General features: G+C 37.8%; 1 protein-coding gene across 1 annotated transcript; it reads right to left on the bottom strand.

The window, feature by feature from the left end:
- Nucleotides 1-1,435: 1,435 nt before the first annotated feature.
- On the bottom strand, nucleotides 1,436-16,804 carry LOC139151480 (U4/U6 small nuclear ribonucleoprotein Prp31-like). The gene is made up of 12 exons (XM_070724302.1): nucleotides 16,632-16,804; nucleotides 14,341-14,686; nucleotides 13,279-13,336; nucleotides 11,861-11,944; nucleotides 10,309-10,406; nucleotides 9,183-9,341; nucleotides 7,515-7,632; nucleotides 6,427-6,584; nucleotides 5,513-5,730; nucleotides 3,983-4,184; nucleotides 2,856-2,954; nucleotides 1,436-2,302 (listed from the first exon to the last, which is right to left on the bottom strand). Exons 2-12 carry the CDS (start codon nucleotides 14,518-14,520, stop codon nucleotides 2,198-2,200), a joined length of 1,479 nt encoding a protein of 492 aa, XP_070580403.1. The 5' UTR covers nucleotides 14,521-14,686; nucleotides 16,632-16,804; the 3' UTR covers nucleotides 1,436-2,197.
- Nucleotides 16,805-18,247: the final 1,443 nt, after the last annotated feature.

Below are 18,247 nucleotides of genomic sequence, written 5' to 3'. Positions count from 1 at the left end.
CTCTCTCTCTCTCTCTCTCTCTCTCTCTCTCTCTCTCTCTCTGAAAGACCCCAATAGAACAGTTTCATTTCAAAAACATTTTTAAGTCTTTCTATTCAACATAAACAGAAGGAATGTCACGTACAGGTGGTAATGTGTGATTGAAACTCTTTTATACGGTAAAACTGTAATAAATTGTATGTGTACAGATGGTCACCTACTTGTCTTGTTATGGATTCTTTGAAAACAAATATGACAATAATTACACTAATCATCAGAATATATGACTTAAGACTTAAATGGAAAATTACCAACTTTAAAAATCGTTGGGCCCTAAATCTTCCCAAATAATTAAAAACAAATCTCTCTGATCAAAGAAACATATGGTACGAGTACACCATCAAGTTTGACTTTTAAACAACGGTTTTAAATCAGACTTCCCTCATATAGTTGAGTATGTACTATGCCTTGGTGCAAGTTTTTTTTTTGCTTTAAGTGTAACCAATGACCATGTTCTGATCTCCACATTGGCAGATAGTTTGATACATTGTTGGTACATTAGATACATTGTTACAAGTGCAGCTTAATAGTGCCAGAGTTAGATACATAGTTGAAAGTACAGCTTAGTCGTGCAGTTACAGATGCCGGTAGATACACTGTTGGTACATTAGCTACATTGTTACAAGTGTAGCTGAGCAGTGCATATCTTGTTCACATTGGCAACCCAACTGAAATTTGGTCCGACGCAAAATAATTGTCCTTTTGGGATTAAATTTGGTCCGTGTCCACACCTACCGGTACCAGAATTAGGGCCGACGTAACTTTACCTTCCTTTGTGACCTCTGACCTGTCAAAGTTCAAAATGGCGCATTTGAATATGGCATGCTGTTTCTACTGTTCATGATTTTCCTGGGTTTTTACGCACAAGAAGGGCAAATATGACTACCACTCACCCTTTTAATCATCGGAGAGATCTTCACTATTTATTGGATGAGCATATGGTATATAAGACCGCGGTGGAGAAATAACCAGTGCGCGGCATTTTTGACATGCCTCTCTAGTCTATTACGTGCACTGTGGAATCGAATGACATGGTCTCGTTTGCGGAACAAAGGTTGGTGGGAAGTTCAGCGTACATGGGATGATATTAAAATGTAAAGACTGGATTGAAAACTTTCGATAGGTGTAAACTTTAGTTTCAAACGTCGTTTGTTTATCGCGAATAGTGTGACTAGTTCAACTTCGATCCATAGCGGAGGCCTGGTCAACTGGGACCAGGGCCGACGTAACGTGTCCACACTGGCGATTTGCGTCGGACCAAATTTTGCGTCGGCCCTGAGTCGGCCCTGAACCCCCCCTTCTAACCGGGACCAAACTGAGTCGGCCCAGGGCCGACTCAGCGTGTCCACATTGGTTTTTTACGTCGGCCCCGGCCCTGGTCGGGACCTGGGCCGACGCAAAGTCGTCAGTCTGAACGTACTAGCAGTGGCTGATAGATACATTGTTGGTACATTAGCTACATTGTTACAAGTGCAGCTTAGCAGTAGCACATGCTTAGATACATTGTTACAAGTGTGGCTTGGCAAAGAACAAGTATATGGCATTTTACTGTACTATGTGGTGTTTTATCACTCATTGACCACACACAGCAAATGCTAATGCCATTTTGATATTGACTCTAACAAATCAAACTATCACTTCATTTATCACTGATAAATTAATGACAAAATGCTCATGTTATTGTGTCACATTAGAGTTATTGATCTGAATTGAATTAAACTTCATTTGTGTTGAAAAGATAGGCATCTTCATTGTACAGTAGTCAGTGCATTCAAAGTCCTGAAATGGCTGTATGTAATAAGTTGCGTTCATTTGCATTCGACTCATATGCGGCGAGAGGCACAGCAAATATCAGAGCAAATAAACTAGATAGTGGTATTGGAACTGAAAATGGTCCTCCAAAACATTATGGAAATATACAGAAATGTGCAGAACATAGTCCTTTTGAAACAAATGATGTGTTATCTTATATTTGTTGAAAAAATGAAAAGCAACTACTTCTTGACTGAAAATGAAGCTTCAAAATAAAACAATATTAGGTCTACTTCTCATGTCAAGAGTGTATCAAACTGTAAAGAGAAGTACTACACAAAAACAAGAATTTTAACGAATAGAAATTATATTATATGTGAATGTCCATGATTTTAGCAATGTCTTCTCATTTGTCCTTGACATGAAGAAAGCTGGCAGTAGCTGAGAAATATTTGGCATTGGCTTCGGCGACCTTTTTCTCTGCTGCGTTTGGGTTGACAATTTCCAATCCCTGCAACAAAACAAGGGGTAATGTTTAGCTTTAATGGGAGGAAGACATGAAAATGTATGAAACACCATAAATGATGATTGAAGATCTGATCATCTGGAATGCAGAAGTTTTTCATGAAAATGCAAATCTCTCTGGAATATGATTGTCAGAAAAATCAGAAAAAATAAGGCCAGTGACATGATATATTGGTAACGACTTGACAAATATCTTCAGTCAAAAAAGTTGGAGCTTGCTTATGAAGTTTTTCAAAATCTCTGAATTAAATCTCTGAATTAAACTCTACCAGAACATTTACTCAATGACAATTTTTACTGTACTTTCCTTTTCTTAAGCTTTATCTTAATTTAAGTTTCACTTTTGCATAAACAATGTCATACAAATGGTGTATTCAGGTATTTTGAAATTTCTTGTGTATCTTCATTCACATAATCCAAGAAAATTGCAAAAAATATTGTGATAAGAGGGTAGAGTCTATTAGGTATTACTAAAATCTCTTCTTACTTAAGACAAGCAAGTTCATTGTTCGTTTTCAACTAAAGGGACAAGTACAAACCTGAAGTGGAGTAAACGCCACACTGGATGCTGTACCTGAGGTTTCACGACCTTTGACTGTAGATTTTCCACCATATGTCTGCTGCTTTTGAAGTACTCTCTGTGAAAAAAAGTGAGTACAGCCATATTACAAGTGTTCAATGAAGGGCATGTTGAAGAAGTATGGTGCAAGTGAATATATTTTAGGTCAAGGTTTTTGTCTCTTTCATTCCAACATTAACCCTTTTCCTGCCAGACAGTAATAACTGTATCACTTCCCCATCAGCCAAGTCAGTAAAAAGCGGTATTGAGCCAAAACATGACGTATTTTCACCCACTTGGCTTGGTATGTTATAGCATCTTTTGTCCAAAAAAAATCAAGTTTACAGTATTATGTTTTCAACAGCCTTCAAATGTACAGTATTATGTTAAAATACATCATATAGAATACGTTGTGTTTCATTAATTTCAACCATCTTGACCTGGTGGTGAAATATGGACTTGGCAGGAAAAGGGTTAAATGTGTAATGAAAGAGGAAGTACTGCCAGGTTTCGGTTTTACCTACGATTACAACTGATTTAAAAGCCAAATAAAATATCTTGAAATGATTAAACTGATAGAAAACAGAAACTTGTGAAAAGTACAAAAGGAAATTAAGTAAAGCCAGGCAAATTGTGTCATGTGACATCCTATTCTGCCATCCCAGCTCCTGATAGTACTCTGTTATTTAACAATATTTTGTCTAAACACACAATGAACCGTGATGAATTTACAAGACTATGAACTGTAAAAAATTAAAACACCATGGTACTGAAATATATCTGGATAAAAAAGCTATGGTGTGTCAGCAATGTTTTCTGACCTAAGTTTTGTAACCCTTTTCAAATATTATGTAATACAAGAAAGACAGACTAATTCTGGCATTCTAAAGAGTTTGATACTGCGCACTACCAAATATCACTTTATCATTTTTTTCACATAATACTACACAGAGTTTGAAGTGAGAGGATTATGTCAATGTGAAAGTGAAAGTTGTTTTCACCCTTTCATATGGATCATTTGATTTGCATAAGATGTGAAATACAATAAAACTTTTGTGCAATACTCTTGCTTTCATTGCTACTGTTAGCCAAGGGCATTTGACTCACCTGTAAACTCTTGGAAATTTTGACTTGTGTTTTATTGTCCACTTGAGGTCCTCGAATTCTACCAGTTCCTGCTTTTCCAATCTGACCAGCAGAATACCCCACTGCATCCTGATAGGCGTCTTCCTCAATTTCTCCAAAGGTCATCCTGTTGGCCGCCTTTCTCATTTCTGTCATACCGTATTTTTCTTTCATTTTTCTTAATCTGTCAGTGAGGACAACAGTCAAATATTTGTTGTTAATATTTCTCCTAATATGAAATGGATCTCAGGGTTTTAAAATTTTTTCACACAGACAGCAGACTGCCAATGATAGGAAAGGATTTCATGAACAGTACAATCCTTTCTATGAATGAGTAAAACTTTATCTGGAAAACTGCCAGCAAACTTTTCCAAAAGGTCGGTCAGTGCATCAGTTGTCTGCCTAAAATTGAATACACTGGGCACCAAACAATTTTTCTGATAGTCATATACAGAGAGTTCAATGTCAAGTCTGGAGGCAGAAAGACAGGAGATATGCAAAGGAAAAAGGGCAGAGGGATGTAGTGAACAATACTCAAAGGGAAAGTGAAAGTAAAGACTCCATACAAAACAGACATGGTGAAAAAGAAACCGAAAGATGACTGTAGACAAACAGTCAAGTAAATTTAGAAAATGCAAATGTCCATATTCATGTGAGGTTTGATTTGCTTTGAGTATCCGTAACACTTGTGCCCTGATTCAAATATCACTGGAGATCATTTTTCTGGTCTTTACTGGACTCCAACACACAACTTACATGAACTAAACGTAATTATTTCACAGTGCTGGTGAGAAGTAACATTTTCCTAAACAGAGCTGTGTTTCCACATCATCTGCAATTTATGTTTAAGCTCTTTTAGCAATATCTTTTCCATTTCACATACAATAAAATACCATCCGATCTTTGGAGATATTTTGGATTCCTACTATCAATTGAGCCATATTGTCTTTGAAAATTGATTTCAATCCTTGGTGATGGAGTTGGTCAATTAATTTCAGGCACTTATATCTGTGGCAGCCATATTTGATTTGCAACTCAAAAATTACTTAGTTGTTAAAATCAAACTTTGGGTTCATCGCAAATGTTTGAAAAAACATCCTGTTGTCACACTTCAGTAAGCATTTTTATATCAGTTGCATTTGATTTCAAATCATTTTATCATTCAAAGTGCAAGAAGATACAAAGCTAATGAAGATTTGAGTGTTTTGATGACTGGCACAACTTCAAAAGATGATATCCTTGTATCATAAACATGCTACATATGATTTGAAAGGGAGATAGTGTGATTTGAGAGTCTGATCAATGAATAAATGTCTGCTACAAAAGTAATTTAAGCTTTCACATCCATAGTTTGGCCAAAACCTATTGCATCCATCATCACAATGATGACCGCTTTAACCTTGGAAGGTTTCACAAATATCAATAACCCAAAAAATTTGACAATAAGAGCATGTGAACTGACACCAACCCTTAATGACATTCCCTTGACAACCAAATCACAATCACATTTACCTGCGTCCCCCTCTCTTCTTCCTTGACTGTTCAATAGGTGCTGGCAGTGGCTTGGCTTGTTTCACTGGCGGTGGCTCCTGAAGTTTATCCAACTTCCTCTCGATTTCATCCCGGAGGTTCCGTCCAACCTCTCCCAGAGGACTCTCGTGGAAGCTGTCCACACGCGCCGCTAAGGTGCACTTAGCTGCTACAAGACGAGTGGCTTTCTTCCTCAAATCCTGATTTGAGAGGGTGGCAATAATAAAGAAATCTGGTGACTGACTCAGACTAGTTGATCTATTAATGGGATGTGATTCTGTTTCAAGAACACATTAAATTCACTATAGGCCTATCAATGTACTGGTAAATGGGCAAAATAAATACTGAAATTTTGGCAAATATATCTTGTTGTATGATGTAATTTCAGTCACTGATTGACATTAAGGTACTCCTGAAGGTAGAACGCGCCTCTGTGACAGACATTCAAACTCTAAAATTTTTACAACAGTTTTCTTATAAACTGTTTGTGTTGGTTCATTTTGAAGCCTAGGGGTAAAGTTTTCACTATTTTATATTTGTTACGATCAAAAAATTATTTTTTCCCCCATGGAGTTTAATGCAGGGATGGAAACCATTTTGAATTTCAAATATCACTGAATTTAAAGTAATTTGCTTTCACCAAAATTTGCACTGCAAACCTAAGTTTTTATTCTTGATCTTGAAAAGGAATGGTTGTAAGTTTCCTCCAGGAAAGTTTGAGTGAAAGTTTGAGTCTTTCAATTTCAAGGCGCATACTGCCTTAACATGAAAAATTGACAACAAAAGAGCTAGTTTGTCTCTCCAAATGTTTCAATTATCAAATGGTCAATGTGATCTGCAATGTGTGTACTGAGACACACTGAGACCGGAGATTTGTGAAGTAGATTTATACTTACTGGAGGAGTAGCCTGTACTATGTCACTGTAAAAGACATATCCAGTGTGTGGATTGGTCGCCGCTGATGAAAACCCACTCAGTGTTCTCCGCTGAGCTCCCAACACTTGGACATTGCAAGCCGGCATCTTGGATAAACTTGTCAATCCTCCAGCAGCACCTACAAAAACAACATACAATTATTACTAGACAGCATTTACTGTATTATATGCCTTGGAAGAGACAGTCATTAACTTTTAATCAAAACTTTCCAAGAAGATGTTTAAACCATTTTCTATAGTAGAAAAAGTAATAAGGGGTCACCATGCAAGTTTTGGGGTTAGAGAAACAAATTTGCTAAATCATTGGTACTTGAAACAAAACGGCCACCGTATACCCTGTGTTAACTCTGTAGGAAAATAATTTTGAATTTACCAGACACAAGCTGATGAAAATTTCATTTTCCCAATTGGCTTCAAAATGAGTCTAAACAAGGGGCAGACTAGAAAAGTATCGCAAAAATTTGAAAGTCCAAAAATCTGTTCCAGGGGGCATGTCAAATTGCTTGTGCCCATTTCAACAGATATTCAGAAAGCAAGAATAACAGACTGGTGACACAGCTTTTTTTATCTATCAGGAATGTCAATTTCTTAGCAAATTAGTTTTCAAGCAGGAGAATTACATGTTCTCTGCACTATAAATACTTATGAAGTCTGGTGACTTGTAGTTTTAGCTCTCAATGAGTGTTGAAAATTTCTACTGAATGTCAAGACTCAAGTTTTTCGATCAAGGGAAAAATTAAATTGATATCGGAATCTTTGACTCCATATTCCTTCGTATAGATCACACTTTTGAAAATATTCATGACACAACAACACTTTGAAATTTACGTGTTATATCAAATGTACCCTTTCTCTAAAGGTCATTCTTATTATCTATGCTGTTACAAGATATAAGATGACAGACAATGTGACAGATTGATTGACGCATGGAATATTGTGTCCTGCTGATGATTTGATATTACACTTACATTTTTTATGACACAAATGAATCATATTCTTCTGTCTAGAGTGACAGTGGTAAATGGAATCATGACACAGGATAATCTTACCCATAATTTTAGCAGCTGTTGACGCACCGACAATGATTGACAAATTTGGTGCGATGAACGACATTCTGGATTCCACATACTTTAAGATCTCCGACTTTGCTTCATTGATATCGACAGCCTGTAATGACATGAACAAATCAGGAACAATACAGTAAACCCAGAAGTGAATGGACGGCGGTGCAAACAAAACCATGTGCGCAAACACGCATAGGATTGAGCGTATTTCCATGTGTGTTTGCACACATGGGTTTGTTTGTACCGCCATCACATGTAGCAAAGATAATGGTAATGGTCAAGCAGAGACTTTCTCAGACAGTGATACGCCCGTTGCTTTCATTACTGTAAGTCTTCAAATCTTTCCAAACAATCTACTACATGTATGTCCCTATACAAACAAGACTTTTGAAGTTTTTTTGGCCAATTTCAGAATATTTTTGAGAGGGAATTTCAAAATATCAGTATTATACTGATACATGGCCTTTCTGTACAAGAGAGATATTTACATGCTAATGCCATATTTACAGCGAGGGCATGAGTTATCGGAACACCAAATTAGGTAATTACCCAGCAACTTAGCTTAACACTTTGCAATTTGACCTGGCATTTACCTAAACAAGAGTCTGTTTTATTGTCTGAAGACTGATAAGAAATCCACCAAACTCAGCAGGCAGCTCCCACTGAGTAAACTGATATGCCTACACTTGAACAACCCATTTTCAACTGGCATCTAGTCATGGGAAAATTGTGAAAGGGGAGAATAAATATTATGATGTAAAAGACAATCTATTGTACTCATTTTGTGTCCTGGGCCTGAACCTGACAGGTTTTGCCTTGGTAGGTTATTTGGAATTGAAACATCGCACCATCCCGTGTATTAATCTAGAGTGTACAAAACTCATCAAATTTACCACCTTCCATGAGCCCACCACCGACGTTGATGGAACAGTCCATTTTTATTATATGATTGGATGGTTGCTCTGACAGTCAATGTTTCTTCAATGTATGTAATTGTGATTCAAAAACTAGTAATAATATGCATATATACAAAGACAGGACACAAAATGGCAGCAGCAAATCATGTTTTACACTTTACAACAATTTACTTTCCCTTCAAAACTCTCCTATCAACTACCCAGTCGAAAATGTTTTTCCAGTGTAGGCATATCAGTTTACTCAGTGGAGGAGCTGCCTGCTGAGTGTGGTGGATATCTTATCAGTCTTCAGACAATAAAACAGACTCTTGTTTAGGTAAATGCCAGGTCAAATAGCAAAGTACTCAGCCAAGTAGCTGGGTAATTACCTAATTTGGTGTTCCAATAACTCGTGTGCCAAGTGTAACACCACTATCTCTTTTACCATTACCTTTTTACTGTTTTATGTTTAAAAATGTAGGAATGTAAGCGTTCATGAGCACATGTTTATCCATATGTATTAGTTTGTACAAGGATAAAATAGCGTCTTCCAGTACTGCTTTCCATTGAAGATTGTGGTAGTCCGAGTGGCACTTTTTATTCCAGAGTAGGCCCATTGGCTTTTGGGGGCATACTGTACACTAGCTCCATAAAGGAATCCCTCATACTTAAAACACTAACATCTCAACAAAGTCTGAAATAACCAAAGTACAAAAACATGAAGCATGCATTATAATGCGCAGTGTGTTATACTCACCATATCACAAGCCTCATAAACACGACTCAGTTCATCACTGTCCATTTTTTCACCCTGGGTTGTCGACGCAGACACACTAACAACCATGATCACGGCAGGGGTCAAGATTTCTTGTAGTTTTTCATTCGTCTTTGCTTTCTCTAATTCATTACCAAGTTCCTGCACAAAACGTAAAGAAGAACAGTTTTATTTTGAATTTCAAACATGTGTAAAGAACTGAAATGAATGCAGCATACAACACTGCTTATTAATAAATATATGAAAGGCATTCATAGGGCACTGTGTTCCACATTTCATTTGTAATCCTCCAACGCAGCAGCATCCATGATAAAGGTCGCATTTGCAATTACTCAAAGCTGTTCTGAAGAATGATACACCAATGTTACACGTTGAGGGCGCTGTCCAACTGATAAATCATCACTGCTTTAAACACGACAGACCGAAACGGTAATGACGTTATAAACACTGTAAAAGATTGATGGGACATGGGCCCAGCCCCTGGTCAGATCTCAATGACCGAGATGCAGTTGACATCTGGATAAAACCTGGAGAACTTCCTGAGACTTTTCCGGTCCTACATCATGAAGGGGTAATTTACTGACATGGCATACCAACATTTCTCAAACTTCCTCACCGTATCAAACTGTGTAGCAGTGTTCTGTACTGAATCACAGACCTGAACATGTATTTTTACATCTAGACATTGTCATTGAAATGGATAAGTTTGACAACTATACGTAAAACCTAGGCAATCTTCATTGATCAACTTTAGTATCTTGAAATTAATGAAAAGCCATGTGGGAAATTGATTTAAAGCAAGATATGTCCAGTGTCTATGGACTGGGAGAGGGGAGGAGGGGGAGGGGACAGACAGATTGATAAAAAAAACAGACACATACAATGACTAAGTCAAGCAAAGAAAAAACGTGCTGAACACCTCAAAATATTGAATACACTTTGTCCTTACACCAGAACTTCCAGATAATGTATACACAGCAGATGCATGATGGTAGTTTTGCAAACAGACACAACAATAAGTTTGTTTATATGACAGAAATTACACAGAGTAAACACAGATGTAAGGTGGAAAGACTAGCTGATCCAGCTGAGTACCCATGTACTTTACCTTGACTGTCAACATGTAGTCCAAGGAACCTGGCACCAATGATTCTAACTCTGGGAATCTTTTCATGTAGTGGTCTCTGCAGAATTTGTGAATGATATCTGTGGAAAATAGAGCAAATGTCATGTATTTGAAATTGTTAGGGTAAAATGCGTCTCGGGACTGATATTTGGACTCTCAAATTTTAACAATTTTTTTCTGATATACCACTTGTGGGGGCTCATTGTAAAGCTCTTGGTGTAAGAAAGCTTTCCACCATCTTACTTTTTGGAAAAGAATTGTTAAAATTTGACAGTTCAAATATCTGTTCTCAAAGTGAATTCTTTATGAAAAAAATTTATATTCTACTGGAGAGTTGACACAAGGATGACCGCCATTTTGAATTTCAAATATCAGTAAATGTTAGCTAATTTGCTTCTCTACTACCAGACTTTGCCCCTGATTTTTATTCTCGATTTGGGAAGAGTGTGGTTGGAAGTTTGATTGATGAAAGTTTAAGCAAAAGTTTAGTCATTCACTTTTGTGGCGTGTATTACCGTATAGACCATTTGGAGTTGAATGGTGATGCTCTATATAAAGTTAACACCATGGCTACAACTTGCCAAAAAGTAAATTACAACAGTTTGGTGAGTTGTGACGGTGGTGTAAACCTTGTTTAAAGTGTCACCACTCTTCTTTGAGTGTGCAACACACCTTATGTACAGCATACTGACCAGCCATATGACCTTGGTCCACAAAACCGATATCAATGCCGTAAAGATTAATATATTTCATGGCCAGACTGTTTGAAGTGTGCAGATTGTCAAGCTTGTAAATCTGATAGGATGAGCTTTGTTGATATACTATTACTTTAGTGTTGTTGATGTACTATTATTTTAATGCCAAATGGCTTCAGCATGAAAATATCAAAACAGAATGACTGCCAAGCATCAATATTGGATCAAACAGAAACATAAATCGACATACATACATAGATCATATTATATTGTCCTTGTATGAAGTTTCAATGAAGTCTGTTCATGTATGCCTAAGCAGTAGTTCCAGACATTGAAGGCATTTTAACAAAATGGTTGTCAAACAGCCGTGTTGGATCATGTTGTGAAGCAAGTTCACATTCATATGAAAATCATAGTACAACATCCCAGTACTCACTTGTAGTGAAAACAGCACAGACATATCAAAGTTATGGCTTCAGATATGTGACAGTTTAATTATAATGGCTGGTAATGGATGCACGCATATGTACAGCAGGCATACATACATACATGCACTGACAGACAAACGGAGTCCAATTTATTAGTTTTCCTAGACTTTGTCTGTCAAATTATCACACTTGCACCACCATCATAAAACTGCCTTAGACTTTGGGATGGGCATTCCATCATTCAAAACTACCTAGACCTTTGGTGGTCCTGGACCTTAGACAACTGGCTTTGCCTAATTCTGCAATGACACGGGTCAAGGATGAGGTCAAACTTGTACAGCTCACAAAAAAGATTTGAAAGACACTGACATGATACTGGCGATAACACAGAACTGATATGCAAATACTTACTGATTTCATTGTCGATTTCTACTGTCAAATTGTTGGCTTCAATAATCAGTTGGTACTCAGGATCTGCTTCTACGGGACCATTCACTGTCATGGAAACAGGATGACAGAGAGATCAAAACCAGACGTAACAGAATCACTTTACCTTGAGAGCTGTAGATTTTCCCGCCAAAATTTCAGTTCAAAATTTTCGCAATTTTTATGAAGTTCTTTCTAATTTTTTTTGTCAGTTTTGCACTGAATGGATATCACTTTTTATTGGCTACAGCTTTTGATCAAAACTTTGGAAAAAATCTGAAAAAAAATTGTCTGGGTGACAATTTATGAAGATGACAAAAATTGACTGTGGTGCTCAAAGGGTTAATGAAACTAACAAGTGTCAAAATACTAGAATGTAAGAATGTCCATGAAAATCTGACCAGTCTTGATGATTTTACCATTTCCCGACTGAACTATTATCTTCCGTATTTTCAAACTTCCCACCCATGGGAATTTCTTGCACATTCTTTCACTGAGCCCATTTAACTACAGAAACCTGACTGCTTACATAAATTGTTTATGCCAATTATTACCTTTTACGTTTGACAGCAAATCTTTCAATCGTATTCCAAAGGTTCTACAACATGTTGCTGGCATGTGGCATCAAAATGCAATTTTTGGTGAAAAATTCGGACACATTCAACATGTAGAGGGCGCTGTGTCACTCCTGTCTACAAACTCCTTCAGAGGCTGGGCTAATGTCAAATGGTGCCCACAGTAAGAACTGGAGAGCACATTGTTTCCTTTCTTTCTCAATTATGATTTATGTGCATGTTTTCTTTATCTTTATAACATATGTCAAAGTCGATGTAAAAACTAACACAGAGCTACATCAAAAATTAAATGTAATGGGTAAAAACATTTTGACTGCAAGTCTTCCAGACTGAAAGATTTATTAATGTATGGGTCTTCGCCAACTCCAAACCAAACCAGACCTGGTAGCGCAGTTGTGTATACCCGTTTTCCAACTGAATCTTGTGGGAACCGATCATATTGTATGGCTGAGTTTACTGACAGCATGTTGGGGTAAGAAGACTGCCCTCACGGCTCTATTAACAGTGGATGATAACACTCTTGTTATTATGTAACCGGACTTGATAGCTCGTGCAGCGGGCCGCTGAAGGTGGCTCACTGATACACTTATGTCACTAAAGTAAAATAAGAATTCCTTCCTTGGCCAAATTTGATGCATTTGCAGTCCCATGATGCTTATGATTGTATCAACAAACAACATTATTTCTTTAACTATCCCGTCAAACTCATTACTGTGGTACAGTTTATATATCTATGTAAAATCAATAGACTGTATCACCACAACATTTTAATATGCTGTAATGATATGTTTCAAAAATCAAATTATATTTTCCACACAGAAAACCAACCTTCATCTTTTGTCCTTTTGTCTTGGAAATGTAAAATTTGTTGACGAACATCTTTTAACTGAAAAAAGTAGAAAAAAAACAAAGTTCGGTAGACTGTCACGACAGAGAAAATTTAGTAAAAATTTACGACATTGCTGGAATGAAACTTTTTGATTGGAATGACATAGGGAGGTGAATAAGAAAATTGCTGAGACTGTTCTGACCTGTGATGCCTTTTGACATGTACAAAAAATATACCGGTACATTGGTTTGGCACCTGATGATGACTGACTGGCTATGCGGAAACCATAAAACACTTGACAGACACTGGAACAATCTTTATGGAAGTACTCCATGGTCACCTTTCACAAGCAAGAGCAACAAACAACAGAATACAAGCATTGACATTTCAATAAAAACACAATTATTACATATTCATGTTTTGATCGGTGCAGATTCCAACAATATTAGCACTATCTTGCATAAATGTGACAGGAAACTACTACATGCATCACAGGAAATTAAATTCATTCACACAAATTTATGCAATCACCCTGTGATATCACGTAATTTATAGAATGATAAAGATGAGTCATTGGACGATGGTCTCTTAAATTTCAAAACACCACAGTGATTTAAATAATGCACCATAATCTTTCATTCATTTGATGTAGTATATTTTGGTATTACTGGCCAGGCAGGATGCATGTGTTAGCGACTTGTGCAACAATCTCATTTGTACATACCAGTATTAGGTCAGAAACAATTTTCTGCTCATTACCATTAACATAACAAGTAACTTTTCATCAACATGTAACTAGTTTAGCTTTGAATAGCACCCTGGCACTGTGATGTTGATGATTGAAATTGAAACCAGCTTTTTCTGAATTGCCCTCAACACTGTAGATGATCCATTCACCGCATGACTCCATCAAGTTGACGTCAAAAAACATGCAAAACCTTAGAAAGTTTATTCATCACAGAAGATGATCTGAGTATAAAAATTAGTGAAGTAAACAAGTATGTTGCCATCATTGTAATGCAGATTTCTGCCTACATTGCACTTTGTGACACTTCACTCACCCGCTGACTGTCTCGAAGAGTTGCTATATCCTTTATGGTGTCACCCCTACTGGAGTCAACTTCCATGGTAACATCTTCAACTTCCTCAATATCGTCATCTTGTTCGTTGCCAAGTTCTGTATCATCTCTCTCCTCAGCTATCTCCTCCAAGTCTGCTAAAAGTTCATCTGCGAGAGACATCGTTCAGATTTCTCGGTTCTTTTATCTGCTGAAAGAGTTCTTGGCTAAAGCTAGTACTTGTTCTGCAGTGCTTATTACGTGAACTTCCCCTCAACAGTGATGGATCTTGATCCTTAAAGGTTTTATTAAAATTCACAGATCACAGAAACCTGCTAAAAGATACAGCCTGCAAAGCAAGAATAATGACAAAGATTACCACACAAAAAGAGTCTGAGAGATAAATAAATAAGGTTTTGAAGCTTGACCCCATTCTTCTTGCAAAATATAATGACTATACCGTTAGCACACTGAAAAATGAACGAAAATTGAAGACAATAATGCAGCACATATTTCCTGGCAAAGCTACTGGAAAGGTAGCGCAAGCTGTATGTTTGTCACACATAGGATCAACAGTTTCGACGCTTTGCTCAGCAAAGAAATGTTGGTTTTATGAATATAATATAAACAGGTGCCAGAAAAATAAAGCTAGATGATGAAAGAGTCATGAATTATGTTTTGCTCAATTAGAAATGGGTGATAGTTTCTAACAGTGCAAAAAAATACAATATTAGAAAGTGCTGGTAACACTAGCTCTGCATGGTAGGGCTGTGTGTTACTGGTTATTTGCCTAGCCGACAACACATAGCCCTGCCACGCAGAGCTATGGTAACATGACATCTCCTATTGCTGGGTAGAAATAGCTGTTGCAAAGGCACTATGATGTGCTAGGGATTGCTATTCGAACCAAAGGAACTGTGTGCAGGGTTCTATACATTCTGGCAGATGCATCAGTGATGTTGTTGGTAGCTGGTGCCGCTGGAAAAGTACCAGGTGATATGCAAACGAGGCAAGTTGACCAATTTTCTATGCAGTCTTGCAAGCCCCTTGACCAGTTTTTGACCTTAAAATTAGCAATGACAATATGAAATTCCTAGGTTTTAACCCTTTTCATGTCAAGTTCATATTTCACCATCAGATCAACTTTGTTTAAGGTAGTGAAGCACAATATGTCCCATTTGTTGCATTTTAACAAAAAATTTGAACATTTGAAGGCCCCTGAAATCACAGATACTGTAAACGTGATTTTTATGGACTAAAGCTGTTGGAACAGTCCAAGCCAAATGATACATATGGTGTTGGCTCAATACCACTTTCACTGAGTTGGCTGATGGGGAAGTGATACTGACTGGCAGGTTAAAGGTTAAAGTCCAGTCAGGATCAGGAAGGGCTTTCGTTCATATGTATTTTGTATGTCCCTGGAGGTAGTCTTTCTTTCTACCTCCATGGTATGTGCATGCCATGATAATAGCTGAGGGTCCTTAGCTGTAGTGTTTTCAGATTGAATTCCTGCCTTTTACGACTTTTAACCAGCCCATAAAGGCAGGAATCCCATCCGAAAACACCACAAGTTATGGACCCACAGCTAGCCATGATATGTGCATTTAGGTGCAGGCTATACAGTGTGCCGCACGTCAACTTCTTAGCAAACAAACATGGGTATAACCACAGTCCCTCGTGTGTGGAGGGACTGTGGTATAACAGTGTCTAGCTGCAGTGCTACAGCTCAACATTTTACATGGGTATGTGGGTCGTACGGCAAAACCAAATACCTAGGCAAAACCTCGAGCTACAGCACTGCAGCTATGCACTGCTACTGAGCTAGTACATGGTGTCACTGGCAGTACACATAGAAACACTTTTTGTTTACTCAAGTAATTTTTTGATTAAAATAATTCGAAAGCGCCTGTATTAATCCGCAAGAATCGGACTCGGCCGAAGCAGCATTCAATATAGCCCTGCGTACCGTGCTGTGTGTTTCGGGCGTTACACGGGGGCCGTGTAACGCCCGAAACACACAGCACGGTACGCAGGGCTACATTCAATATGGCCAATAGAAAATGGAACTAAAGGAAATACTGCGACTGGTCCTTTCAATATCAGGCATATGTGGGGTTCAATATTTACTCGATAGACTGTCGACAGTCCCTTGCGCCTTTTCTGTCTCTCAATGGTGTTCCTTGCACAAACGAATGTACGTCGCAATGTTGTTATATTTTGGGCTCCAACACAAACGGTCGCCCAAATACAACACTCTGTCGTAAGGCAATATCTGGTACGTCATCTTTTATTACCTGAACGATTTACACGACCGCTTGAAGTAAACGCTTGGTAACAGCAAGACGTATAACAGCCTACCACATTTCTGCGCAAAGTTTGTTACGATGCTGTGTTTCTCTGTCGGTGAACGTCGAGTCTCAGGAGGCAGCCATTTTGATAAACGTTGCGGCGACGCTGTGACCCCGTTGTGTGGCCTTTGACCCGTACCTGCAAAGGCCAACTCTCTCTCACTAGACCAGGACCGGACAATGAGGGCGTTCAGTATCCCGACATAAACTTATTATTTATTTTGCCAATGGCATGCATTCTCTCGACCCTAAATTTGATTTAGTCCAGGCCTACTTTTGTGTGGATATTTTGTTTTTCAAAAAGCAAAGCTACATTTTAACAACTTTATCTGAAAGATTCGTTCATTACAATTTTGACCATCACGATGCCAAGAAGCAGTGTGGCCATGGACTCGTTTCTCTTTGAGATGGTCAGAATGACGATATGAAGATTTTTGTTTCCCTTTCAATATTTTCGCTTTTATCGGCTGCAATTCTGAGAAGACATAACATGCACACTTTTCTCAGGAAGCCACACTTTCCACTAAAATTAAGACTTCTTTTTACAAAAGCCTCCATGGCTGTAATGATTTTTTTTGTCCTTAGCGATTTTCATTCCACCATCACCTATTTTTTTTATGATTTCTCCTCCAAAGTCTATCTACCTTGTTGATATTGTTACACTTGCATGTATTTATGGCTTGGAATCGGAAGAGTGAAAAATTTTCGTCTCAGGATCCTGTGCCTCTCACGTTCAGGCTGTCATCATTTTCAAGTCTCGTTGGACTATTGCAATAAGTGTGCTGTATAATATGGCTTACCCGATGCTCAGTTATCCCGAGTTTACGACGTGCCCCAGACACAGCAGCCAGAATTGTCACACAAACTAAGAAATTTGAGCATATTATCTCTGTTCTAAATCAGCTTCATTAGACTCATTTCGCCGCAGCAGCTCGAGACGGTCCATTGGCCGGGGACACTTCCATAGACAAAAACACCCACAAATGTCGAACCTTTCAAAGACGCAACTGAGCATTCACTTTGGATATTAGGCGCAGTATAAGTTTGTCAGATAAAATAGATAGGCAGACAGACGCCAGACAGAGCTAGAGACAGACAAACGGAAAGATAGATAGATAGATAGATAGATAGATAGATAGATAGATAGATAGATAGATAGATAGATAGATAGATAGATAGATAGATAGATAGATAGATAGATAGATAGATAGATAGATAAAAAATAGTGGGATACAATCAATGTTATTATTTTATGACAATATTTCAACTTGAAAAATTTTGGTGCAATCAATCTACGTTGAGTAATATTTGTGAATATAATTAACATAGGGAAATGTGTTTTATGTATCACACGTATTCCGTACCAAAACATACCCCCGGTATCTGATGTCGACATCCACAAACGTTACACATACAATCCACTTTTGCACTGATTATTTCTCGACAGCTTTTTTGTTTATTTGGATGATCTGATCGGATCTGAAACTCGTACGCTAGGATGGCCTCTCTGATTTCGAGAGCTCGGGGATTCAACATTTGCCTGGATTTTTCTTGTTTCCTTA

Source organism: Ptychodera flava, chromosome 15, assembly GCF_041260155.1.
Source record: "Ptychodera flava strain L36383 chromosome 15, AS_Pfla_20210202, whole genome shotgun sequence".
Taxonomy (NCBI): Eukaryota; Metazoa; Hemichordata; class Enteropneusta; family Ptychoderidae; genus Ptychodera; species Ptychodera flava.
Note: the sequence above shows the minus strand (reverse complement) of the source record. Positions and strands in the feature narration are given on the sequence as shown.

Excerpts from the sequence above, each read along its gene's own strand:
- LOC139151480 (XM_070724302.1), bottom strand. The coding sequence starts at position 14,520 with ATGTCTCTCGCAGATGAACTTTTAGCAGACTTGGAGGAGATAGCTGAG. Across the intron at positions 13,337-14,340 it reads CTCTTCGAGACAGTCAGCGG|TTAAAAGATGTTCGTCAACA; the intron begins GTGAGTGAAGTG and ends TACTTTTTTCAG. Across the intron at positions 11,945-13,278 it reads CAAAAGGACAAAAGATGAAG|TGAATGGTCCCGTAGAAGCA; the intron begins GTTGGTTTTCTG and ends TTTCCATGACAG.